This window comes from Odontesthes bonariensis, chromosome 11 (genome assembly GCF_027942865.1).
Source record: "Odontesthes bonariensis isolate fOdoBon6 chromosome 11, fOdoBon6.hap1, whole genome shotgun sequence".
Classification (NCBI taxonomy): Eukaryota; Metazoa; Chordata; class Actinopteri; order Atheriniformes; family Atherinopsidae; genus Odontesthes; species Odontesthes bonariensis.
The window spans coordinates 27,776,717-27,804,597 of NC_134516.1; the positions used below are offsets into that span (position 1 = coordinate 27,776,717).

A 27,881-nucleotide genomic window follows, 5' to 3' on the forward strand; every position below is an offset into this window, starting at 1 on the left:
TACTCTGCCCACAGCGTGCATGTTTACATGACGCTTAAGGGAAACAAATTATTGTGTTAGTCCAACCAAAGTTTAATTGAATCAAGCTTCTCAGATCTGGAATCACACTCCCAGATGATGCAGTTGTGGATCGAATCACTCCAGCATGTTTACACTCAACTGGTATCAAATGGGCCTTAGAGCTCTGTAAATGCTCCAAAGCTCCATCTGTTTGCATCGTCTATTAAAACCAGTAAAGTGTAAATGTATATTAATACAGCTGAATTTCCAATAAAGCTGCTCTCATTCACATAATGTTTTTCTTCTTTTGACACAAAATGGGACTGTAAAGCATCTCATTAAGACGAGTCATATTAAAGAAAATCAATACTATCTAATCACATGTGTATTAACACTGTGGTCCAAAAGTCACTGGCCTCGTCTCCCAACAGCTACAAAGTGAACTTTATTCTAAATTGTGTATTTGGATTTTTTCAGGATTCGATTGGTTGATTATTGATTCAATATAGATTGAATTTAAAGCATGAATTTGATGATGTCATCTTCTTTTCGGTGATGTCCTCAAATGACAGGAGCTGTAAAAGATCAAGTAAAAACTCAATTTCAGTCGGAAGAACTCAGCACCAAAATGTGGCAGAAAAACCTTTGTTAACACAGTGTGAATGTGGTTTGATGGAAATAATCATGTTTTGTACAGCTTTTTAGGAAACAAGCAGAGGAACGGAGCCCAAATGCAGGACTAAAGAGATGTGAGCAGATGGTCTGCTAGGTTTTAATAAAGTAAAGAAAATAAAAAAGAAAGATGACTGGGACACTCAGATGGGCAGCGATATGGACATGACACATGAAGCGATCCAACGAAGACCAACAGAAGACTGGGAGCGTAAATGCTGAGGCAGTGACGAGGGGATCTAAGACAGATGAGCGCTAATTAGTGGTGAAGACCAGGTTGGACACGCGAAGGAAGTAACACTCACCTGAATACACCAGGAAGTAAATAAAATGATATAAAATTAGATAAATAACTGACAGAAATGGATTAGAATACAAAACATAAGAAAGGAACTATTAAACAAACACAGAAAAACACAGACCATTACAACCTGTCATCACACTTCATGGTGTTCACCGAGTTGAGTCACATGATGAATATCTCAATCACAACTGAGCCAGTAAAATTGACCAATCACATTTCTTTTTGTCATTGCTGTCCGTTTCAAACCCTCCAAGTGGGACGCTGTGGTCACTAAACACGTCTTTTCTATGCAGAAAACGTGAACTACGCCCACTCCTGCTGCTCCGTGTGCAGCATTCTCATTGAAAACTAGCGTAAGCATCCAGGTGTTGGGTTAGAAGTAATGCTGATCAGAGCCAGAGCCGATAAATACCCCCGAACACTGCAGAGTCACTTGATGCAGGACTGAATTCTGATCATTTTCCTGTAATACCTTAACAACACCAGATGTTAGTGGGCTTCAAATTTGGTCAAATCTTTCCATGACAGCTTAGCAACCATAACTAGGTTGGCAGTTCAGTCAGATTTCTTATATTCATTTGCTCAGACATGAACTGTAAATGGTAGCATGTCAAGCTGTGTAGCTCAAAAAGATAAGCAGTGGAACTACAAAAGTCAAGCTAGATCTCATATTCAGTTGTGATTATTGCAGCTGATCCTCAGCTGTGTTGGTGTCCGAGCCTTTTGTTCAGGTTGTGGAGGAGTTAGCATCACTCTCATTCTTTTTGTAGCTTCTCCAACTTCTACCCCTAGCAGCATCTCATGTCACAGCCCCACACACATTGTAAAGCAGCTTCAGTACATTGCTGCCACCTGGTGGTATAAGCATTACCACCAGTTTAAACTTAGCAGCTTGTTCTATCACACTGTGCAGATAAAAATGTGTTTGTGTGGAAGTTCCGCCACTAACTGATCCCAGAAATCAGCAGAGCTCTCTGTGTTGTCAGCAGCTTTTATATCTTTACAGCAGAGCCACTTCCAAACACGAACAAGAGTCGGGGTCAATCTGAAATACCAGCTGCCAGAGAAAGTTGGTTCTCATGATTGGAAACTGTTTTTGACCAATAAAGGTTCACTTAAATTTCTGGTTAATATAGAAAATAAATGTGACCTAATGGTTCTGTTTAACACTACCTGGTTTCATTGAATAGTCCATAAAAGGCCTGTTGTTATTTTGTAATATGTGTCTCACCTATTATTTAGTTATCTTTTGGGGGTTTAGGGTTAGTGTCAGGATGTGGTGTAGGGAGGACACGGATGCGGACTTTTCACAAGAGTGATTTATTAACAAAAAACAAAGTAACAACACAAAGCGCAGCTTAGCCGGATTTAAAAAAAAAAAAAAAAAAAATAATAATAATCAACTGGGGAAAATACTGGAAAAACAAAACAAGGACTAAACATGGCAAAGATTAATAAATACTTAACTTGGTCAAAGATAGTTTGTAGCATGGCATGAAGGGTCAGACACAAACAAGGAACCAACAAACAGACAGGGGAGACAAGAGACTAAATAGAGGGCTGGGAGTGATTGGAGAGTGAGTGCAGCTGGAGACAATGGACAGGTGAGGGGAATAAACTAATTACCTGGGTGAGGGAAGTGAAGGGAAAAACCATGGCAAAACTAAAAACCAAGACATGAAACACACTGACCACAGGTCACGCTGGAGAGAACAGGGAGATGGTGATATACAAAACATCTTGAAGGAAGAGGGAATGCAGGGCAATAGAATTGAAGGTCTTATGATGTACCTAAATAATGCAGAATTGATGAGCAGAATATAGGCTGTCACGTTTCTTTCTTTATTTTATTTTCATTTTATTTATTTATTTAATTTTTTTTTTTTGCCATGCCATGACTTGACCTGATCACATCACACACTCCTGTGCAGTAGGTGGCGATATACAAGTCTAAATTGTGAACCGCCATTAACTAAAAGAAGAAGAAGAAGAAGAAAACCAAGACATGAACTGAACACAAAAACGTAACTTAAAACATGATATTAAAAAACACAAGTCCATGGGCATGACAGTTAGTTAGTTAGTTAGTTTTGGGGAATACACATTTTTTGGTTGCTTATTCAATTCAATTTAATTAATTTTTATTTATATAGCGCTAAATACAATAAATGTCATCTCAAGGCACTTAGATAGTAAGCTCATGATATTTAGTATTGTTTGAGTTAATTTGGGTATTTAACTATGCTTTTATTTTGAAGGCACTGGTTAGCTTGGGCGCACTGGGAGAGTTTACTTAGATGGGCAGGCAGTCACAGGTGAGCAGGCACCTGGGAGGGCTAATGTTTTTTTTTTTACCAGGGCAAGAGAGGCGGCAAAAGCAAAGTTTTTTGCTCGTTTGCTTGGTTTTAAGAATAAACCTTAAGAAACACATTTTTGTTGCCTGGACAATGGACTCATTTATCCTGTGTAAATTCACTCCCTAGGTGTCTCAGTGGCTGTTTGATTTGATTTAGTTTATTATGGTTTTGATATTTTTGAATTTTTGATTATTGACACTGAGGACGAATAGTCCATAAAAGGCCTTTAAAGTACTTCCATATGCATATGTAGGTCACCTCCAGGTACTTGTATGTGCCAACACAGGGGTCTCCAAACATTGAGTTGCTTGCTTTGACAGAACAGCTGCTTTTCCCATTGCAGCTGTGGATGAAACAGGAGTTTTAACATGAACTGAGGGAATATGGGTGCCATTAGATGGAGGATTGGAGTAAAGTAACATTCTGTACCTGGCAGCAACTTCCCTCGCAGGCCTTGAGCAGAGGATATTTTGGACCTGACCGATAGGACGCCCAAAAATGCATGTGTTCCTGTCACTGCGTCCATAATCAGCCCCGAGGACAAATATAACCTGACGAAGAAGAAGTTAGATACCCAGCTGGTGAAAGCAAAGAAAACACAAACATGTATATTTATGGCATCAATCCAATAAAAATACAAGAATCTCACCACACTGAAGTTTTGCCAGAGAAAGTTCACATGCTACACTTCGGACTGTTGGAGCAACAGAAATCACATGAGAAAGGACTCCTCTCTGTTCAGCTGTGATGAGTTCAGTTTGATGCCACAGACCTGCAGGGAAGCAGCCGTAGGTGGTGTCCAGGTACTTGTAGATGCCATGGCAGGGATCAGAGGTACGAACAGCGTTTGCATTGATTTCACACACTTTCTTACCGTCACATCTGCAGGAACAAAAGAAGGAAAAGAGCATTAAATAAGAATGAAGAATTAAATAAATTAAAATAAGTCAAATCTCTTGAAGGGAAAATGTATGTCAAGTAGATAATGGTGTAAGACCCCTTAAAGAACATATAGAAATAATAACTGTCTCTGTTTCATTTATGTTTTATCAAGAAATCAAACATCTAAGCTTCCTGGTTTTACATCAGCCTCAGTTTCTCTCAGACAGACAGAGGGAGCTCCTGGTCCATGTGAGTTCAGCTGAGTTCTCTGCACAGACGCTGTCTTTAAGCTCCTTTAATGGTGATTCTGTGGTTATAAAATCAGGATTTTATTAGAGGAGAGCGACAGTCTGGAAACGCTTTAAGTGAGCCGACGCGTAGTCTTAATGGGTTGATTTTAGTCCCAGTTTTGACAAAAGAAACAGAAAAATATGTGAATCAGAGCAGCTTTACTGGGAATTCAGCTGGATTAATAAACACTTTACTATTTTTTACTGAAATATGCAGAAATATTCAACTTTTTGGCATGTGCAAAGCACCATCAGTCTATTTATATATCTATGATTCGTGTATTTTGTGTTTTGCATTTTCCTATGTGTACCCTGCCTCTCGCCCATTGACCGCTGGGATAGGCTCCAGCCCCCCCGCGACCCGACCGACGGATTCAGCGGTATAGAAAATGGATGGATGGATTTTCCTATGTTTCGGGGTTTCTTATGTTCTGATGGACAACCAGGAGGTCATCCGGGAGGTCGGCCAGAGGAGCTTCTGATGATCCAAAACCACAGTAAAAACACTGGAAAAACAAGGCCTGAGACATGGACATGAAACAATGATCTGACAGGGAATAACTGAAACCAAGGAGTTAATATACTGAGGGAGTAAATACTACAAAATAAAACAGGAAGTGAACTAACTAAGGAGCAAGGATCTATCTATCTGTCTATCTAAGATAAGATGAGAAGTAAGGTTGATATAAATAAATACATGTAGAAATATTTATTCAATTAAATGGTGGAGGATGCTGCATCAACAAAGACAGCTGACAAAATAACAGATTAAAAGGTCAGATCTCCACTTTCTGGGTTAAGAGCTTATTCAAACGCAGCTGAAAATAGGTGTGTCTTCAACCTGGACTTAAATACACTGAGTGTTTCAGCTGATCTGAGGCTTTCTGGGAGTTTGTTCCAGACATGTGGAGCATAGAAGCTGAATGCAGCTTCTCCATGTCTGGTTCTGACTCTGGGAACTGATAGAAGACCGGATCCAGATGACCTGAGGGGTCTGGAAGGTTCATACTGGGTCAGGAGGTCACTGTATGTAAGTCATTGCAGGCCAGTGGAATGAAGTTCAGTTGCCACTAACACAGGAGGGTTTGTTAGCCTGTCTACTGTAGCAAATAAGGCCCGAGCATTATGACGGGTTTTGGTGATGATGTCAGAGAAGTAGGACTTTCTTGCATTCCTCAGCTGTAAATTATAAAAGTGAAGTTTCTCTTTGTAGATGTGTTAATGAACCTGGAGATTTGTTTTTCTCCATCTGCGCTCAGCTTTCCGACACTCTCTTTTCCCATTTTTCACCAGTGTGGAATTTGGCCATGGAGACTTCTTCCTTCCAGAGATAACCTTCACCTTAATGGGAGCAATAGCATCCATAACATTTAACATTTTAGCATTAAAACTACTGATGAGCTCATTGACTGAACCCCTGGACAGGGCAGGTGTTAAAGAGAAGACCTGGTTAAAGATCTCACTACTGTTTTCAGTTCTACACCGTTTTGAGATCACTGCTGTTGAGACATTTGTGTGCAGTGAAATCGTACTCTCAAAGAAAACACAGGAATGATCCGACAGGCCCACATCAGACACAGTAACCTTTGAAATGCTCACACCCTTAAGGCGCTAGCATGGTTGACGCGCCTGTCACGGCGGTGTCGCTCCGTGACGTCAAAATGACGTTTCAGGCATGGCGCTTCCCTTGAAAAGACGGCGCAGCGCGTTGTCGTGCACCAGTCGATTTTTGTAACTTGGCGGCGCCGAGCACAACAAACCGGATGCACCGTTGTGAGACCCGCTCAGTGAGGAGGTGCGTTTGTACAGGCAGCTGTACGAAACTGCAGTGAAACAGCACAGGGAGCACGTAAACTCCCCAAACTGGTGCACAGAGATGGGCAGAACTTTAGGGAAAGAGGGAGAGTTCTGTAAGAATGTGTGGAAGCAGCTACGGGACAGATACGTGAAGGCAAAGAAGAGGGCAGAGACTCTGTTGATGCCAGGGGCTTCAAACCTTCACCTCTTTTAACTGAATTAAAAAATTAAAATGATCCGAAAACTGCAGCAGTATCATTAATTACAGTATTCTTGCTCTTGACAGCGGCATTGTTTTCTTCTCCACTTTCGTGGTTGCAGAGTAGAGGTAACCGTAACGTAGCAGCGCCACCTCTGTGACGGAGAAAATTGCAACTACTGGCGCATCGACTTGCGCTACTATATAGGGTCCTATGGCGGGCACGAACTCGTGACGTCATCAACACCGCTCGCGCTAGCAGACGCGGCAACCATGCTAGAGCCTTTAGAGATCAGTGAGTCTAGAGTGCGCCCCCTATTGTGCGTGGCCTCTGTTACATGCTGAGTCAGCCCAAAGTTGTCCAGAGTGTGAGTCAGGTCTTTAGTCCCTTTGTCCTGAGGGTTGTCCACATGGATGTTAAAATCACCAACAATAATTACAGTCAAAGTCAGCACAGATCATAGAGAGCAGTTCATTGAGGTCATCAAAACAGTTTTAGAGGTATTATTTGCCCCCTCGTGTTTGGGAGCAGTCTGTGGCACACAAGGTATGTTTACTTTATTTAAAGATCTTTCAGAGTGCAACTCTCTGTGTTTTGACTGGGCCACATTTCTCCTTCTGCCACCTAAAAGTACAGAAATGTTAAAAGCTTCTAACAAACAGGGTCCCAGCTTGTCCTGGGAAAAGTCCCAGCTGCCATAGTCCTCGCAGCCCGGACCCTCCACACATCACACATCAGACTGCGGAGACAGAACATGATGGCGGCATGGAGGGACAGGAGGGGGCAGGGCTCGGTGGTCAACCTTTGGCCGCTCTGGTGGGGGGTTTATGGGGCACAAAAAGGGATTGGGCTGGGGGCAGATCTGAGCCCAGCGTTGACCCGCTCCATCATCTGCTCAGTGAATTTCAGGTGAGGGGAGGAGGGAGAAAGGGAGGGTGAGGAGCGCCATGACCTGTCAGGGCTTTGGGGGCCTGGGGAAGGTCCTGGTCCCTGGTCCTGCTCATTGGTGCTGTTGAGAGGGTTGGGGGCAAATCAGGACCCCTCTTCTTGCCTCTGATGTCTCTCCTTTCCGAAGCTGTTCCCGGGTGGGGGCAGATGGAGTTCCTCCTCAGGGTTTCTGCTGGGCTTTGTTTGTTCCTCTCTATGAGATAACTCCTGGTTTATCTCAGTCTTGGCACCGAGCACAGATGGATGACGTAGGAAGTAAAATAAGTTGGAGGTGAACAGTTTCAGTCTTGTCAAAATTAAATCCATTTGCCTTAAAACATCTGACATCTTTTGTGCCCAGGAGCATTCAGTTGCTTAACAGGCTAAATTCAAGTAGAGAGCCACCCGAAGATATGTACTAGGCACCTGAAATGCCCAATTCTTGCTCTTTGTATATTTATTCATTAGTCTGTCATTCTGTCTTGTCTGCATATGTATGTCTTGTGTGTTTTCTGTATGTGCTGTTTGTGCTATACTGTATGTTGCTTCCAAGTACAAGACAAATTCCCTTTGGGGCAATAAAGGTTTATCTTATCTTATCTTAAAAAGGTGCCTGCATTCCCAAAAAATGTTAAAATGATTAATAAAATGCACTGAGTGATCAGCACATGCCGATAAAAGCCATTTATTCAGAGCCAACAACCTGCTGAATGTGTCCTCTCCTCCTCTGACGGGTGGTACAGGTCCACTGATGAATACAGCTGCATTCAGCGAGCTCACTGCATTTAATAATCCAATAAAGTCCCATTTCAGAACCTCAGATTGTTGCTTGGACACATCGTTTGACCCTGTATGCAGAACGATGTTTGTCACAGTTGGATATTCATCTGTAATTTCAGGAATTTTCTCCTTCATATCGTTGACCATATCCCTAGGAAAGCAGAGGACTTTAATACAACATTCTCAATAATCTTGGATTTAAAAGAGAGGTTAGAGACAGACAGGTCTGTAGTTGTTCATCATAGAGGCGTCTAGAGTTCTCTTCTTTAGGAGTGGCTTAATGGCAGCTGTCACAAGTGACTTGGGAAAAATGCCTGATGCCAGTGAGCTGTTAACTATTTGTAGGAGATCACTTTCTACTGAGGTAAAAACAGTTTTTAAAAAGTCGGATGGTATTATGGCACCATGTTGACGTAAATAATAACATCTTAAGACATTGCAGGGTTTATAAAACTGATGAAAGAATAAAGAGCAGGAAATGAGCTCCAGAGACTCTCCCAAAACTAACTGGGACTTCTAAAGACATTTTTATCAAGTCTGACCAAAGAACAGACTCATAATAACCATGATACTCATTGAAAGGTGCATCATTTGATGAAGAGCAACAACGCAAAGCATTCAGTGGAACCCTGCTACCTACCGGTTTCTCATGCTAAGTCATAGTTAGCTCTGAAGGACCACAGGCACTGCTGGGATTTGAACCGAGGATCTCCTGTTTACAAGACAGGCACTTTGACCAACTAAGCCACAGCGCCACATGGTTCATAAAACTGATGAAAGAATAAAGAGCAGGAACTGGATCCACCTCAGAAAATGTTTTTTGTGATTCTGTACCTCAAGAATAGTTAAAGCCATGAGTAGAAGTGCCTCCAATTGGTTCAAAACTTCATAGTATCTTGCAGATATTGTTGCGTTTTCTACTCAGACCCTGGTGTTCATGAGGAAGTCACTTTCACCAGTTACAGCCAGATCTCATGAAGCGGTGTACTTATTACACGCCAACTCATTTACTGTGTTTTTACAAGGCTTTTTTATGCTTTTGCGTATTATTTTCTGCTACATATTTCAAGGAAATGACGTCCTGCCCTCAGCTTTTACTCTAACTCTGACTATTTCACAGTTTGTACATTAATTTTGATGTTATGTAGTGTGACAGGAGGAGAACCTCCACCGTACTGTACCCTAACCATTTGACGTGTTATGTGAACAGAGGAAAATTACACTCTGAAAGTATAAAATAGGCATAAATGAGACTTTAAAAGCTGTGTGCTATTTATATGCACTTTCATTAAGTGGACCAGTGAAAATGATTTAGTAGAAAGCTGATAATAAGCTGTTTTATATGCTAAGTAATAGCTTGCTCTGAAGGACCACAGGCACTGCTGGGATTTGAACCCAGGATCTCCTGTTTACAAGACAGGCACTTTGACCAACTAAGCCACAGCGCCACATGGTTCATAAAACTGATGAAAGAATAAACAGTAGGAACTGGATCCAACTCAGGAAGTGGTTTCTGTGATTTATTTCCGAAATTCATGTGATCTCTGCATAAATCAGGGCTTGATGTTATTCAAATTATCTTCATATATGAAAACATTGGATATAGTCCAAGTTCAATCTTATGTAACTCAAGAATAGTTAAAGCCTTGAGATGAAGTGCCTCCAAGTACAGACTGTTTTGGAAGTCCAGCACTCCTGAAGCACTGCTGTAAACAGTTATGGCACCATGTTGATGTACATAATAACACCTTAAGGCACTGCTGGGATTTGAACCCAGGATCTCCTGTTTACTAGACAGGCACTTTGACCAACTAAGGCACAGCACCACATGGTTCATAAAACTGATGAAAGAATAAAGAGCAGGAACTGGAACCCAGTTCGGAAGTCTGGAAGTTTTGGAAGTCCTGAGGGGTGTTCCACGGAGCTGGATTCGCAGAAAGCCTGGCTTTTCTCGATAGTTCTGGCTAATCAAAGAGAGAGTTCCGCTCCACCAACGTGGCTCTTTTCTTTCAGTTGCTCTTTCCAGCTCTCTGCCTCTTTCAGAACTGACTGATATTCAGTTTCTGCCGCTGCTGCTTTCAGAGTTTCACACAATCCTGCAGTGACTCGGTTGCACTGCTTGAGCTCCTGCTCACACTTTTGACGGAGATGCCGCTCACACGTCAAACAGTTTTGCACCTTCTTTAGTTTTTCCTCAGTCATGGAGCAGCCGCTCTCTGCTGCCACTCTTCTGTCTTTTTCTCCTGTCAGAAAGAAATGTTTCTTCAGCAGCTTTGTCCTCAGAATATCCATCCCATGCTATAAATAGCTGATCTTGTCATTCTTCTGTCGGTAAGAGTTCTGTCATTTCTCTGATCCATAATCTCGGTCGGCAGCAGAGGCGTTAGAGGGAATCCCCTCGGTTTGTGAAACTGGAAACTTCCACTTGACTGGAGGAACTACGGAGGCCTGGAGATGATCCTGCAGGAGCTGGACATCCTCTGAGTGAGGAGTCCCAGCTGCAGCAGAGACCTGGGATTGTTCTTTTTCCAACAGTCGGTGGGTTCCTCATAACTTTCCTTATTGCCAAAAGTAATGGGACACGTGTAGAAACCCTCGGGCAAATAGTCGTCTGCCATGTCACACCACTGAAGTGGAGGAGATGATTTCTTGCTTTGACTCATTTTGCTTGTTGTTTGTAAGTACTTAAAATCAAAATGACTTTTTAAGATAGTAAGTAAGTGTTTTTTAGGCGATGTGAAAACCGTTTGCTGTGACTTTCAAATCTGCTTCAAAAACTGGACGTGTTTCTTCAGATAAACTCCTGACCAGCTGTGAAAAAGCAGTGAAAATGTCTGGCCTGTATAAACTTTGTGAAGGCTTCTGTTCTGTCTCTTCTGGTCTGTGGTTCCAACCACAGATTCTGGATGGAAGTGAAGTCCGGATTCCAGAATGTTGATTTGTGTTCTCTGTTAATCTCTGGACGACTTCAGCTGATTACTTCCTGTCACTGTCACGTTGGAAGGTCCACTTCTGCCAGTTTTTCAGCAGCCAGTATCATGTTTTCCACCAGCAGTGTTTCCCAAGACAGAATAATGTCAGTTTGTTTAAAATGTTGCCAAAATAAACTATTACAATTACAACAAATGTCATCTCAGGGCACTTCAGTAATAAAGTCCAATTCAGGCCAATTGGAGTTCAGTTCATTGTAATTATAATCCAATTCATTCAATTCAGAATGAATCCAATTCATTCATACAGAGCAATTCAAAAAACTATTTCCTAGCTAAGGAAACCAACAGATGGCACCGAACTTGCACTATTTCTAATTAGATAGAACTTTTTAATAGTTCTAAGATCATATCTTTCTGGTTTTATTTGCATTTTACAAAGAGTCCCGAGTAATTATGAAAGTGGGGTTTTAATTTGAAGAAAAAGCCTCAAAATAAAGTGATTTTTAGGAGTATGCAGGGATTCATTTCCATCTAATGAACAGGTCAGTTATATTAAACAGTGGGCCGTGTGAGCAGCAATCAGGGGAGTAAGGAGTTCACAGATCATAGACAGTGAAGCTGTGAAGCATAGGAAGCACACGTGGTTCTGCTTAAAGCCGTTTCATTTCCTCTGCAGAGGGCCGACAGAAGCGTGACGTCCCAAACTGGGCCATGACCTCCTCTGACTCCTTCGGCCGGGTGGAGGAGCTCAGAAAACATGCCGGCTGCCACCGGATCCAGGATCTGGCCAGAACCTTTTGGGCTCACTTTCCCTCCGCAGACCGACTCGGATACGGAGTCCGTGACCCGGAAGAGTAGAAACACAAACGGGAGCTTCAGTTTGTGAAGGTTAACTTGAGCGGCTGCCTGTAAAAGCCTGGAAACAATAAAGCTGCTTAAGTGAATGAGCCTGAGTTCCATTCTTGGTCAAAGTTGAATAAAACCCGTTTAAAAAGCAGTCCAAATTCGATTTTTATGGAAGCAATCCTTTTTTAACTAAAGTTTAACAGGTTCCAACTTCAAACTCTGTTTCATGAAACAAGCAAATGGGGAAAAATGCTGACGTACACGTTTAACAGCCACGTAGCTGCCTCTGTCAGATAGGATCTACAGTCATCATGTTTACTTTTAACTGAAGTCCCATCTTTGATCCTTCCTCATAAGATTTAGATATTAACTTCAATCAGATTTTTTCATTCTATGACATGAAAGTAGGTTCTTCTCAGCAGTTTGCTTTGGGCCTACCGCTCCAAAGCCTCGTGCACTCTTTGGAGAGGATAGCTCATGCACGTTTCTCATTTAGAGACAGATAGCATCATTATTAAGAGAAAATGTCTTATTGTGCACATTAACAACCCTTTAAGTCGTTTGTGACAGCTTAAATGTCATCATTTGGAGGCTGTCCTTTCAATAGATTCTCAAATGATTCATTTCTGAGAACGTATTAAAATAACATTTGAAAGGAAGTTCCATGTGTTTGAGTGTCTATAGTTAACAGAAATATCTTCAGTCCAGCTTTAGATGCTGAAAGGTCTTCGATTTTTCTCACATTAGTTTGGTTCCTACTGCCAGTCACCGGCTTAGAATCTACTTTGTATTATTTCAGATTTCTTTGAGGACTTCTTAACAGAACTGATATGGGAGATGTGTTGTTGTTGGACCGATGGGAGTTGCTGTCAGCCCCTGCTGGAAGTACCGGGAAGAGGCGGCAGTCTTTTTATACCCTCCCTGAGGTCACAGGGAGTTCACTTCAACCACAAACTTGTTGTATTGTTCACTTATAAGAATTTTCCGGTTGGTTGTCCCAATGGGACAAAAAGATTTCATTAAAGTTGTAATCTTCCCCAAAACAGATATAATGCTGAATAAAACTGGAGAAATACTGAAGTGGAATGAATGAATAAATGTCCCACAAACTCTCCATCCTTGCATTTGCTTTACATGGTTTCAGGGGGGCTGGAGCCCATCTGTCACAGAAACTCATTAACATTTCAATCCAACAACAAGTCTGAAACTAAATAAAAAACTGCAGCTCCAGATGAACGTCGGCATGATATAGGCTACGTCAAATGCAAAAGCACTCCCTGTTTGACTTTTTGGAACTTGTCCTTTCTCAGGACAAAGTTAAATGTATGAGGATCAAAGCCAACAATGGCCTGCTGGGACATCTCAGCAGATCCAGGATCAGCAACATGGAGACTGAGAGCCAAACAGAAACGGAGGTGTCTGCCAACCAATCAGCAGCAGCCCAAGCTGGTTAACTTCCTGGTGTGTCATGAGGTGATCAGATGTTTCCAGAAAAGACAAATAAATAAAGATCAAATAAACACCTGGAGCTGCATTACAGACAGTAAGAGATGTGGAAGCAGCAAGGGCGCAGGAATGAGTTTAACATGGGGGGGGGGACACATATCAAGACCTGACAGATATGTCATAAATTACTGTCTCCAGTATTGGGGGGGGGGGGGGGCACGTCTACGCCAGTTCCTACGCCTATGCGGGTGACTCATGTAAATACATTGTATGATATAAACTCGTGTCAGCAACAGCCAGCATAACAGTGTGTCCTTAGCCAACGTACAAAGAAGCATAAACTAACGCTTCCCCAGCATCCTGTTGCAGCTTTGATGGTGGAACCTCTGGGAGCTCCTTCTGTTCAGGGTTTGACTCCAGTTCAGACTGATGTTGTTGTTCCATTCTACCAGAGTAACGTTCTTCTGAACCAATTTTCTTCCTCCCCGCAGCTTGCTCAGCAGTTACCATGGTAACAAGAATCTGGCTTTCTCAAGAATTTTGACCAAAGCCTGTCTCACATTTCAGTAAGACCTCGGGAAATTGGACCAAAAAGGGCAAAACATGTCTCCTTTAAAGGACCAATAAGAGCTACATCTCAGACTCTACAGGCCTCAGTTAACTTGTTAAATGTGTCAGAGGTGAGGTGAGAGGTGATATTCAGTGGGTCTATATGATGAGATTAAATCCATTATAGCTATAGTTGGGTTATGCTCCTTATTTGAGCAAGGGAATTATCCTTAGATATATGGCTGTGAATGAATCGAATCATAGGCACAAAGCACGTCATACCCCGGTACGATAGGTGGCGCTGTACCCATTTAAACTATAGCTAATAGAGCCACTTCCGGTTGACCTCTTCACCACCAACAACAACAACAAACTCAGGCATTCGAGAAAGATGGGAAACGAAGGGCAAAATGACGCTACATCCCTCTACATTTTGTTTGTGATGATATGCTTATTGCACAAATGCGATGCACAACCGAGTTATCTCAGGGTCTTAATCCGATCGTGAGTAACCCGATCCGATCCAATTTTTTGTCAGATTAAGGTGTATACATGAACTTAATAACTCAGTCTTATTGTAATTTAGTCCTTAATCCGATTCTTTCAGTGCCATCCAGGGGTGAAAGTAGTTTTCATTTCTTACCGGTGCTACAATGTCCGGTGTGTCACTCACTGTATTATTTTTTAACTCCATTTTACCCGGGGGTGTTGTTCAGAGGCGATTCACACCAATTTCATGACTTTTTAATATTCTTAACTACTTCACATTCTTGTGGGCCTTCCTAAGTGTTCTATGTGAAAAAATGACATTACAAAATATTTCAGTTTGTAAATATTTCACTGTGAGTACTTTATTTTCAGTACATTTGGAACTGGAGTGAAAAATGCAAAATGATGGAAAAACAAAAAAAATATTTAAAAAAATCAAAGTAGGCCTGTTCAAATTGCTCCTTTGACCAAACAGGGGGGTCAGCGGTACTTGCAGCAGGCCCAGCATCACTTGTTGACGGTCCTGCACCTGCAACGTTACTCTGCATGCAGCGAGCCATCTGTTTTTCTGACTTTTTCCTGATTTTCATTTTCAATAACTCGGTCCTTTCTTTTAAATAGCTCGGTTATTCTTTTCTGCATTCTTTTATCTCTCCGTATCACAATGCTTTTCTTCACAGCACGCACTTCCTGAATCAGCTTCTGAAAACATATATTGGCTGTCTAGTTGATACACTGTAAATATTTTAACACGTTAAAATGTAAATATTACAGGGAGTGAGAGGGCTCATATGAATACTTTTTAGGGTGTCAGGAAAACTCGTGCTTACTTTACAAAGCATGCTCACATTTAAATCACAAGCTTACGGTCCTGTAGCCCACTTAAGCGGACATAGGCCTACGCTCTATGCTCACCTGTGCCCCCGTTACAAACAGCGTGAACAGCCTATTTGAAGAAGAGTAATTTATTATTTGTCCGAGTAGAAGACATGTCTCAGTATGCCACCCAATCACAAAAACATGCAGTTTTTGAAAAGCCGATTTAACATTTCGCTGACACAGTTTTAAAGACAAGAGTCGAGACGACTTCATTCACTAGAACTAACTGCGGAGCAAGCGCGGGCAGGAGATGGAGACAAACGGAACGCAAGCTCCAGAAAGGCACCAACAGAAAGACCAAAATATATGGGATATTTGCAGACCTTTTGAAAACTGATTACCATAGGCTACTGGATGGCAATTGGAAGCTGGCGCACGCCGGAGATCCTTTGACTATTTTAAGCAAGCCAAGCTGTTATCTTCATCGGAGCTGGTCAAAAATGACATATTGTGGGTAGCCTAGATATGTTTTCTTCTTAAAAGGCGAGCGTTACTGCATTTTTTTTATTTTTTTTTGTGTTTTTTTTTTTTTTCTAATTCAGCATAATAAACCCTTATCAAATCTTACCGGTGCGCCGCACCGCCCCGAAATCTTTTACAGGAACGCAGCACCGCCTCGCACCGGCTTACTTTCAAGGCTGGTGCCATGTAACCTCACTGAATGAGGCTGATACCAGAGCAACCAGATGAGCCTCCAGCGTCCACCTGTCCTGATAGTCCCTCACAAGCAGCTGTCTGTTGTTAGCACGTTAAGCTTTGATTGGTCTGGGCTGGTCTGTGGCATTATTTATAAACCTTCACCCTTGCTGTTTCCTCTCATAGCTTGTTTTCACCATGACAGCTGCTGGGTTCTTCCTGAGGTATAAGCACAAGCTGTCTTTCACAGTTTTTGATTGATTGGAAACATTAGTTAATATTGCATTCTTACTCTTTGTTGTACATAATTTCAGGGTTTCCCTCTTTGCCTTGTTGACTGCTGTTACATGGGGTTTTCCCACTAAAGGTGTGCTATCATCTGTTGTGGTAAAACATTACATGCTTGCTTGAATCAGCTTCTGCTAAACTTGTTCTCATGCACCCAGGTTCAAAATCAGCAGGCCAGAGCAGCAGCGGCACAAGAGCTGCAGGTAATTTTGGCTCTTACCAGGGAGCAGCCGCTGGCCGCCCGGTGACCGTGCCCTACACTGCTTCCAGTGACGTTTATATGGCGACACCTGTGCAAGCCTCTGGTGTAAGTCAACCTGTTCTTCAGGCAGACCCAAGATTCAGTGGCTATGGCTCATTTGTCCCAACGCAAATGGTTGTCCAAGCTCCTGGATTTGTCCAAGCTCCTGGCCTTGTCCAAGGTGCTCTCCAGGCAGATCCAAGATTCAGCAGCTCTGCCTCCGTTGTGCCAACGCAACTGGTTGCCCAAGCTCCCGGTTTTGTCCAAGCTCCTGGCCTTGTCCAAGGTGCTCTTCAGGCAGACCCAAGATTCAGCAGCTCTGGCTCCGTTGTGCCCGTGCAAATGGCTGTGCAAGCTTCTGGTGTCCCACAGGCTGTTCAGACGGGTCCAGCATTGAGCAGCTTGAGCTCTGGCCTGCCTGCAACAGGATACTCTGCTGTCACTTATGTACCTGTTGACGTAGGATCTGACGCTGGCACTCTGCAACCTGGAGCTGCCCAATCTGGACCACAAGGTAAATCTCCTGCTTGGAGTGTAGATGGCCCAAAATATGTTTGGAAGCCTAAAGGTGTCTGTGCGTTTTCATGTAGTCACTAGCAAATCTTGCTTAGTTAAGAATATGTTAAGACTCTGTGGTTTCAGAACTTCTGCTGTGAAAATGACTAATTGGGAAATGTCTCCACACAGAAACCCAGTGGGCTATTGCTCCCTCAGTCTTTGAGGATGCGTCAGCCCAAGCCCTCAGCCTCACTGACGTTCTCCCTGCAGCCCCTCTGTCACCACCTGGCCCTGTCCTCCAGTCAGGGGAGACCTCCAGTGTCACCAAGGAAGCTGAACTCGGGAATTACCAGCAGCAGACGGAGGAATTCGGCTACCCGGATGACCGCCAAGGGTCTGGACCGGGATCCGCAACCGTACTGGTGCCACGCTTTGGTGTGGGTGGATCTCCTGACTTTGACTACAGGCTTTTGTATGGCTTGTACCCCTCTGGAACCTACAGCACCTTCAGCCAGCAGCATGAGAAGGGCAAAGACTACTTTCAGGATGTCCACTACTTGAAGGAGCATATTACTGACAGCCATGGTTCTGGGCAGCAGAAGAAGTTCTTCCCAAGTGCCCGCTAGAGCTGAACATGATGTGCAGAGGGTATGTTGAGTGGTACCTGCAAATGTCTTTATCTCAATGCTCTAACTAATCTGGTTCTGTTTCAGATTGGAAAGCTGAATCCCAACGGCACAAGATTCTTTTTAGTCTTTGAATAAAATCTTGTGAAATGATCTTGCTTCAGAATGATTAAGGGAAACAATGTCCTGTGTATACCATCTGGGTTCAAGGCAAATGGCAGGCATCACCTGTCATATTTGACTCGGACATTCTGCTTTCGGTTTCAAACATGGCTTCTCAAAGCTCTGCATCTTGAGAGGAATTGCTATGAAGGTGTTAAATAGTTGCAACCTTTGCTCAATTGACAATAGCGATCAGCTACAGCATCCTTTACAGACATTTCTCTACACCTGTACATGGCAGCCAGACACAACCCCTTCTATGCAGTGCATGCTTGAAATTGGTACAACTTTGTGCCACCACGTAACTCCGGGCACAGATTGCGGAGTGCACGGTCGCCAACCGGAAGGCTTGCCAAACCAACGTTGTGCTTGAAATACTTGGCTGGATACTCCTTAAATATTCTTCTGCAGTTAAGCCACAGCCAGTGCTGTCTTTGGCAGTGTTGTCATATGACCTTGTCAGGGTTTTTTCCCCAAACCCTGCAGACGGAATGCTAAAGTAATGGCTAGCCAGTAGTTAATGAACATGATTTATATTTTTGTCTCCCAGTATCCATATATTATGACTGTAAAAATTGCTCATGTTCAAAAAATCTTTTTAAAATGGGGGGGAAAAATAAAAATCTGTATTTGCGCATGTCTGATACACATCTGGGGGCTTTATATCAGCCAGCTGACGGCATTGTGTCAATGGCAAGACAAACTACAACGAGACATAACTACTTGTATAGGTAGTTTAAACGTATTTGAGTTTAATATTATGCTGCAGTAAATATGAGGGAAGGTCGCCGAGGCGATGTTGAAATGAGTGGTGAAGAGGTCTGCTGACACGGACTTCGTCGAACAAAGATCTTTATTTCTGTCGTCAGGTCCGTCTCAAATTTACAGAAAAGATGCATCTCCCGGAGAGTGTGTCAATTAGCCAGATAAAAAACCCTCTCCCTGTCCTGAAGGGAAGCCTCTCTTTTAAGAGCGTGCCTTGCTCAAAGGCCACTGTCTTGGTCCAGGCATTTAGCCAAGAGATATGGTCTAACTTAAGGATGTCTCCGTTCAAATCTTTCCTTATTTGGTTGTGTTAAGTGTTTATTTCTCAGTCTATGTCCGTGCCTTACACGGAGGCGCGCGCAACAATTATGCACACCATGAACTTATGCAGCTGTGTACCCAAATGAACTCAGTAAGGCCTGCTCCATTTTTTCTGAGTCCATACACTTCAATGCCATGTTCACTTGGGTGCACATTTTCAAGATGTAACATGTTGCTGGTGGTCGAATGATAAGCTAACCGTAGCTTCCATACAACTTTAACTTGAGGCTCCAAAATATGTCAACCGACCAATATCTGAAGTATTTCCAGAAAGGATTTTTCATATTTTTGGGGATTAAAATCACTTTCTCTGCGCCTGCAGTTGAGTTGGGCCCTGAACTTTCTGCCATCTTCACATAAGTCAACTTTCAGCAGTGACGCTTTACCAGACAGTGCGGCTCCTGTGACCTGTCCCAGACCCCGTCATTCTATTCAAATTTAGAATATTCTTTGACCACCCTACCCTGCGCCACTCTACAATTGTGCTTTAATAGGCAACTTGTTGCCTTTCCACTCTGTAATGGCAGGTTCTGCAGTTGTGCCAGAACATGCCTATTGATGTTGCATCCTCTCAATTTACAACTTCTAAATGGGAAGTCAAATTTCCTTGTTGGCATCCTGGGTAAGCTTTATCAAGTCCTTGTACAGTTGGAAGTGTACATGGTTTACTGAATAAACGTGAAATCTTTCATTTGCTATTCTGCTCTAACTCACTGAGCAAAGTATTGGTAGAACTAATGGTGCTCTCCCAGTACCCAGCTCCTCATCTAGCTTTCAATTTCTATCCAGCAGTTTTTGCTCATAAATGGTCCAGGAATGATGTTGGAGCAACTCCAAGCGAGAGGATGTGTTGCATGTGTTTACTGCATTAAATTGCACACCAGATGCCCAGGTTTTGAGGACGGGAAGCAGCATCAAAGCTAAAAAAATGTGAACTTTAAACCTTATTGGATGTGAAATAAAATGTGCTGAAGAGCAGGATTTCTCCACACGCCAGTCATCATGATGTGAGTGCTAAGCTGCATAGAAACATAAGAAGAAGCTCCACTTTAAGACTGTGTGATTACAAAGATCATCGTAGATTTGTCACCTTCAGTTTCTAAAGAATTTGTTCCAAAAATCTTCCCGTGAAGTGATTTAATTGTAGGTAAGCGCCCCCTGCAGGCTGTAGAGCGAAGAGATTCCCCTATTTTACCAGAGAGCTGGCTTGAGAGGCTGCTGTTGAGCCTGCACGTTGACTTCCCTGATGTGATTGTTCTCTGCAGCTGAAAATGGGACTCTCAGATAACTTAGTGTCTGTCAAAAGCCTCTGTTCCCTGTGTGCATCTGTTCTAAACAGTATAGTTCTATTTTTTTAATGTTGATTGATGGAGACTGGGACTGCAAACTTAATTGCCCACTGATGGGATAAATAAAGTTTTCTGAATCTGAATCTATTTTAGAAGTCAAAATACAATAATAGATGTTTCTCTATCTATAAAAAGCTTGTTTGTGACCACTGCTCTCACATACGGCCACACAGCCCTGAACACGCCCGATCTCTGAAGCAAAAGTCAGTTTTTGACATTTATTTTGCTTTTGATACATAATTCTTGTTCTATCAAAATATTTCCTTTGCAGCAAGTGTCCCTCAACACGTGCAACCCTTTGACGAAAACCAACTCAACGTGCCATGAGAAAATACAACCAACGGGAAATGACATCAAGCCATGTTCTAACTAACACAATGAAGGGACCAAAACTAAGTCCTAACGATGTGTAAAATGCAATTAATCCCACAGCACTTTACACTATAGAAGTACATGTAGATGCGCACAGAAAAGTAAACATCTGCACATAAGACGTCCCGGTTATCAGATTTGATACATTTTACTGATCTGAAATGCATGTAATTCGGTCTTCTCCCAGCTTTCTATGTTAGACTGATTTAAGGAGAAAAGTGCTGATATATTGGAATCCCATTAGCCATTGTTCTGATTTAAACAAAGTTTAAGGCATAATCTTAAAGGTAGAGAGGGTGTCAGCTTCCAGACCTCCAAATTGATCATGTAGCTTTGCACTCAAGGGCATTTGAGAATGCATCTTCATGTGTGCACTTCAGGTGGAGACAGGAAAAACAATGCACAAAGGAGAGATTTAAGTCATGTGTAGGATGAATATCCCACACATGGGAAGATGTGATGCCTTGTTCAAGATTTTCAAGATTTATTGTCATTTGTACAAAGACACAGGGTCATACTATACATTGAAATTCTTGGTGACGAGGCGTCGCCAACAGCATTAAATACATTGAGAAGGGTGAATGAAAACCAAGGAAGAAGATAAAGTAGAAAAATTGTGCATAAAAAAAAAAAAATCTGCCTAGTCCGAGCCCGGATGCTCCGGTAGCGTCTACCAGATGGCAGAAGGTTGAACAGTCCATATGAGGTGTGGCTATGGTCCTTAATGATTTTCCGTGCTTTTCTCAGGCATCTTGTGTGGTAGATGCCTTGCACGGGGGGAGGGAGGAGCTGGTGATGCGCTCGGATGGCTTCACCACCCTCTGGAGGGCCTTACGGTCCTCAGCAGAGCAGCTGCCGAACCATGCAGTGATGCAGCCGGAGAGGATGCTCTCGACAGTGCATCTATAGAAGTTGGTGAGAGTTTTAGTAGACATGCCAAACTTCTTGAGTCTCCTCAGAAAATAAAAGCGCTTCTGGGCAGTTTTCACTGTCATGTCAGAATGTCTACTCCAGGTTAGGTCATTGCTGATGTGCACGACGAGGAATTTGAAATGGGAAACCCTCTCCACCTCAGCCCCGTTGATGTGAATGGGGGCGTGCCCCTCCTGCCGTTTCCTATAGTCTACAATCATCTCCTTCGTCTTGCCGACGTTGAGAGAGAGGTTGTTCTCTTGGCACCAAGTAGCCAAGGTACTGACCTCCTCCCTGTAGGCAGTCTCATCGTTGTTGGAGATGAGACCCAGGACGGTGGTGTCATCAGCAAATTTGATGATGACGTTGGAGTTTAAACACTGCACGAAAAGAGGGATTTGTGTCACTGTGGACGGCAGTGAACATCCGCGAATTTGCCTAATTTTCGGACGCACCTGGGCGCTGGCAGGCAGACAAACTTTAAGTTTGTTGAGCGAGAAAATCGTCGGAAACGAACCCGACTCGCGGCGGGCTCTCAATCGCTGAGCCATTAGCACCCCGCTGTGAGAGTGCCTGGACCTCTCACTGGCCTCGCTGGTATTGGACGAAAAAGGCACGTGATTACATGAAAAAGCTCCTGTACTGTCGGTAAAGCTGACTGCCCATTGGCCAATTAGGTTAATATATGCATACTTTATATGGGCATATCATTCAGCAATTATGATTAATAATTGTGATTATGATTACTAATATTCCTGGGATGTTTGTGTACTTCATATATTCACGTCATTCTTATAAGCTGCACTATGACTAGGCTAATGCAGGCATGAATGACGTGAATCTATTGAGGAAATGAAAAAGGAAACTTTTTTTTAAAAAGCGCTTTTATTGCCACACCACACAATGTACATAGCTTACATTGTAATAAGAACCATGTTGATAATAAAGAATTGAAAACTATGTACACACACTGCTGTAGCCTACAATATACACAATAAGCCTAAACGCCGCCGTTTGGAATCCGCATTCTTCGCATTACTCCGGTCCCTGCAGAGTCTGCGGGAGTTGTCAGACGTCCTCATCCTGGATCAGAAGCTGGCTTCTGGGAGCTGTTGGAATAACCAATAAATAATCAAAACGTAGTCTAGCCATGCACAGCATATTGAAAACTTGTCTATAAAGTAACAAAAGTCATATTGACAGCGTATATGTTCTTACTCTCTTTCACTCTTCTGTGGTGAGACTGTGAGTATTTCGGGTTGGCTTCAAGACGCGCCTGTAGCACAGCACACAGGTCCGTCACGCAGCTAAAAAAACAAACAAACAATAGGAATGAATAAAATGACCAGTGCTTAAAAGTATCAGTGCCAGCCGTGGAAAAAGTCAGCGCCGCTCACCCTGGATAGTGTCCCCGTCTACCTAGTTCGGACTGTTTGACACCGCCTCCTTCAAGCGACTCGTTAAATCCATATTGTGAGGTGACAGTAGCCTGTAAAAACAACAGGCCTATGGTTAATTAAAAAAAACTGCATAAACGTAACATCGGGTCCAACTCAACTAGATATTGGGAGAACATTCACTTATTCTTACCCTTGATCTGGATTATAATGCCACGGTGAGTTATGCAGGCGGCGAACTGCGTCCTATAAATTGAAAACACAAAATAATTTTTTTTAAATACAGCAACTCACACTGGTTTTCATGTGATGGACACAATTAAGTTGAGTTTAGCCTAAAGCCACAGTCAACAACCTACTCTTACCGCGATTTTCGGATTCTGTATCCGCCTTCTCTTGGGGGTGCGCTCTTCAACTTCTCTGGAATGTAACTCCAGTGCGTTCTCGACGGCCATCTTGCCTCCAACCTAGCGAATCTCTGGTCGATTCCCTCCAGCACACTCTCCACGACCGTATCCACAGTGCTGGCCACCATACGAGACATCCCGGTCATAGCATTCAACAGGACTTTCATTTGATCTGCCTGTAAGCAAGTGAGTAAGTAAGTTTAATATACAGCACATTTAAAATCAGTGAGAACTGTCCCAAGTGCTGTACAGTGTCAACAAGACTAAAATTAAACAATCAAATGGTCATGTGCAAGTAGAAAAAAACACACAAACCTGTAGACCCGCAGAGAGTTGCTGGGGAGTTGAAAGCAAGTCGTCTTCCAGCCATTGTATGCCACAAACCAGGGCAGTTTTCACAGCACGGGACCTCAGCGATTTCTGTCTGCCTTTCTGCCGCCAGATCTGCTCCTTAAACTTTTTGTTTACACTGCACGACACAATGTTTCTCATACATGATTGAACGAGAGCTCATGCGAGCCGTTGAGCTCCACCAATCATATGCGTATACGTCATTACACGGAATACTCGCGAGACAACCTCCCGTCCTTTTGCTATTTAATGTTGTCTGACCACAGCTGGCAATTTGCACTGTTTTGACACAAAAATGGACTCTGCAAGGACAAAGAAAAGACCTCGGCGATATTGTGACCATTGTGACACCGAATTAAGCCATACACAATAAAACACTGAGCGCACTACTGCACATTATGTATACAGGCCAGATTTCTATATTTTTATTTCTATATTTCTATTTTATTTAAGAAACCTTTTAGAATATTGTTGTTGCATGCTTATTTTATCTTTATCTTATCTTTATTATTATACATTTGGACATCGAGTGCGGGCAACAAAGAAAAGAATTTCATTGTTCAGGGAAACACGTTTCTAACTGCACACATGACAATAAACCTTTGAATCCTTGAATTTTGCCCACAAAAACCGGTATAACAAAAGTGGTGTTGATAGAAAAAAAACCCCAGATATGCATCACCTGTCACCAGCAGACAGCGTGCACCTCTAATTTTTCAAGACAACACAGCAACAAACTTGGCTGGAGTTGGAGGTGATGGTGATGAACTTATAGAAACAGGCCTGCCCACCCCCCACCTCACCTCACCCCACTTGAAAATGAATGTGGCAGCTCCCGACCTGATTACTGGCATTTACATATTAAAGGCTCTCCTAAGTAGGGGAGGGGAGGGGGGCATGGGGGAGCAGTTGCCAGGTCAATTTGCGACAACTTGGGCCAAGTTTTCACTTTTACCACCGCAAATGCAGGGGCTTAACGTATGCGGACATGTAAGGGGCCACATACATCCACAAATCCCCCTTTTCATGCAGTGAAAGTGGCCACACAGTCTTGTGTGAACAAGGCGTAGAGCAGGGGGCTGAGCACGCAGCCTTGGGGGGCTCCTGTGCTCAGGGTAAGTTCGGAGGAAGTGAGGTTCCCCATTCTCACCACTTGGGGCCTGACCGTCAGGAAGTTCAGGATCCAGTTACAGATGGAGTTGTTAAGACCCAGGATCTTGAGCTTGGCAGGCACAATCGTTTTGAATGCAGAGCTGTAATCCACAAACGGCATCCTCACGTATGTGCCAACTTTATCCAAGTGGGAGAGGGCGGTGTGCACCGTCATCGGTTGATCTGTTTTGCCTGTAGGTGAATTGAAGAGGGTCCAGGGTGTCGGGGAGGGAGGAGCATATGCATGTCCTGACCAGCCGCTCGAAGCACTTCATCCGCTTGCTTCAGACCGAGTCTGAAGCACAGTGGCATAAGCCCTCCAGCTGGTGTCCCAGGTGAGATGAATAAAGGCAGCACACACAGGGGGCAAGTTGAGACAGTTGGTTAAGAGGGATGTATGGCTCTGAGGCACACAGAAGACACCAAGTGGTGCCAAGCAGAGGAGGGGCAAGGCTACGTAGCATAGGCTAACGAGTCATATGCAATTAAAGCTTGGAAAAAGCCAGCGAGATTTAACTGAAACACCTTCATGGCATAAGGGCAAGCAGGGCCACTGTATTGAGCTTCAAGTTATTTTGGTCTGGGTTTGTGTAATGCAATTCAACCATGAGGAGAAGGAAACATGTAGTGGTGGAATTTAAAGCAGAAGTATTCAGTTTGCCCTTCAAAAGCAGAGTCAGCCTCAGTGGGTGTGGTGAAGACTCAATCCTCTCTGAAGTGAAAACAAACCTTGAGATCAAGTATTCAATACACAGACCTCATTTTATTGGTAAAGTTTATTTTGCCAGAGTTCAGCCACATGTTGGAATCTCCATGGAAGTGTCCATGAGAGTCACCTGCAGAAAACAGAAGGGGTCAGTATTGATACAGGAGTCTCAATACTTCAGACACGAGTCCAGCTTTACCTTAGTACAACTTCTGCCCTTTAGACCCAGTCTTGGCATCAGCGTGGTCAAAAGCATCCTGGGAGTATTTGGCGTACGAACTGGAGTCGCGGGCTCGTTGGTAGCCATTGCTGGACTGGATGACATGGGATGAAGGGTATACAGTGCGCATCTCAGATGTGTCCTTAGGGACCTGGTCGGAGGTCCAGACAGACTGTGGGAAAGAACTGTCGATCTTCAAGTTCATTAGGGCAGCAAGGAAACGAGCAAAGTCTGCGTCCTGCGCAGTAAAGCCAGCATTAGACCCAGAGGAGCCGCTGCCGTAGCCAGAGCCAGAGGAGCCGCTGCCGTAGCCAGACCCAGAGGAGCCGCTGCCGTAGCCAGACCCAGAGGAGCCGCTGCCGGAGCCAGACCCAGAGGAGCCGCTGCCGGAGCCAGACCCAGAGGAGCCGCTGCCGGAGCCAGACCCAGAGGAGCCGCTGCCGGAGCCAGACCCAGAGGAGCCGCTGCCGGAGCCAGACCCAGAGGAGCCGCTGCCGTAGCCAGAGGAGACGCTGCCGTAGCCAGAGCCAGAGGAGACGCCGCCGTAGCCAGAGGTGCTACTACCAGAGCCAGAGGACCCACTGTTTTGACCTGAGCCCAGAAATTAGTTGAAGCAAAGTATGACAGCATGGTTAGTCATGCTGTCAGTAGCCTCTGTATCACTGCCAATATGTTTAGTAACAATAAACAAAGCTAAAGGAGTATTTGCAGATCAAGTGGGTCATTAAACCTGAAGTCTAATATATTGTAAGATTTGGTGCTGCATGATTAATATAGTTGCAGACCCTCTTCCCTCTCATTCCTACCAACATCATGGGTTGAGCATGTCCAGACTAAACAACTTCCCATGTTGGCTGCCTTTATATAAACTGCACCTAAATGTTGATATACTTGCTTTTCTGGGGGGGATAACATGTTCCAATGCTGAAGAGCAGGACACAAAGCCAGGAAATCCTGTTTGGATTTCAAAAGAAAAGAAAGAAACTTTAGTATATAGGAGAACAAAAACCTAAACCATCAAACATGAAGACTCACCTGAAGAAAACCTTAAACATCATGTTGAACAAGACAAAACAGAAGCAACACAGTTCAGATAAAACTGGTCAAAAACAGCAATCTGGTGACTGCTGATGAGAGAAGATTTGTGCTGTAACTCATCTGAGGCTGCAGCTGACTTTATATTGGTGCTCTACCTGCTCTAATTACACTCATAAACCTCACCTGGGACCCAGTCAGATCGTGCTGCATTCAATTCAGCTCTGAAAATGAACACTTCTGACATTTAAAAAGGTTTGTTGCAACATGTGAGGAATGAACATGGGATGTTTTACAGAAGGTGAATTCCGCTTGGTCAGATACGGTGTTAAACATCTGGACCAAAGTCCTGCAGATCACTGTGGGCCCCTAATCTCTGGCTGGGGAGTGTGAGGGGAGTGACAGAGATTTGGTCTGAAGGACTCCAGGTTATAACTTCGGTTCTAATACGTCACAAAGTCGTCACAGCCATGAAATTGGGGTCCAACACATCACTTGTCCACTTCACTAGTGGGAGCTGCTAGTTGGGTTTAAAGGGGAAAAAAGTGAGCTCAGCGTGACATAAGACTGGAGTCTTAGTAAGTTAACCTGCTGAGTTCTGGAAATAACTCTAACATAATGTGGACTCCTTGGCAGGAATAAGGAGCTCTGCAGCTCTCTCATCCAGAGGATCTAGAAGCATGGATGTGTTTGGAACATAGCAGAGGGTGTATTCTTACTAAAGTTACGCTAACTGCCTTCTGCGCACTCTGAGATGTTTAAAGCTCAGATTAATATCTGAGCTGAGATGTAGAAACGTGAGACAACATGATGCAGAGCTGCTCTTTTATTAAGTGATATGGAGGAGATCTTAGATTTATTTCAGATGAACTTGATTAAACAGGACATAACGGAGGTTAAATGTTTAAAGCACCTTGTGCCATCATTTTGTTCATATCTGTAACTGTTTCTCAAATGTTTCTCAGTGAGGTGGAACTGTACTGAAAATACACTGAAGTTAAAGTTACATTTTTAACTCATTTAAAAGGGAAAATGTGTCTATTTAAATAATGCTCTTTTTTAATATGGGTCTAAGTTTCTGAGAAAGTCTTT

The 27,881-nt window shown here is 43.3% G+C and overlaps 1 protein-coding gene and 3 non-coding genes across 4 annotated transcripts in view; all 4 read right to left on the reverse strand.

Moving 5' to 3' along the window:
- Positions 1 to 27,881, reverse strand: part of LOC142391228 (uncharacterized) — a 153,455-nt gene that overhangs the window by 110,747 nt on the left and 14,827 nt on the right. The window contains exon 4 of the mRNA XM_075477003.1: positions 25,742 to 25,751. Coding sequence (XP_075333118.1) covers positions 25,742 to 25,751 — 10 coding nt within the window. The remainder of the gene's footprint in view (positions 1 to 25,741; positions 25,752 to 27,881) is intronic.
- trnat-ugu (transfer RNA threonine (anticodon UGU)) lies at positions 8,891 to 8,964 on the reverse strand. Its single transcript has one exon. It is a non-coding gene; the product is annotated as a tRNA-Thr (tRNA).
- Positions 9,584 to 9,657, reverse strand: trnat-ugu (transfer RNA threonine (anticodon UGU)). Its single transcript has one exon. It is a non-coding gene; the product is annotated as a tRNA-Thr (tRNA).
- On the reverse strand, positions 9,962 to 10,035 carry trnat-agu (transfer RNA threonine (anticodon AGU)). The gene has a single exon. It is a non-coding gene; the product is annotated as a tRNA-Thr (tRNA).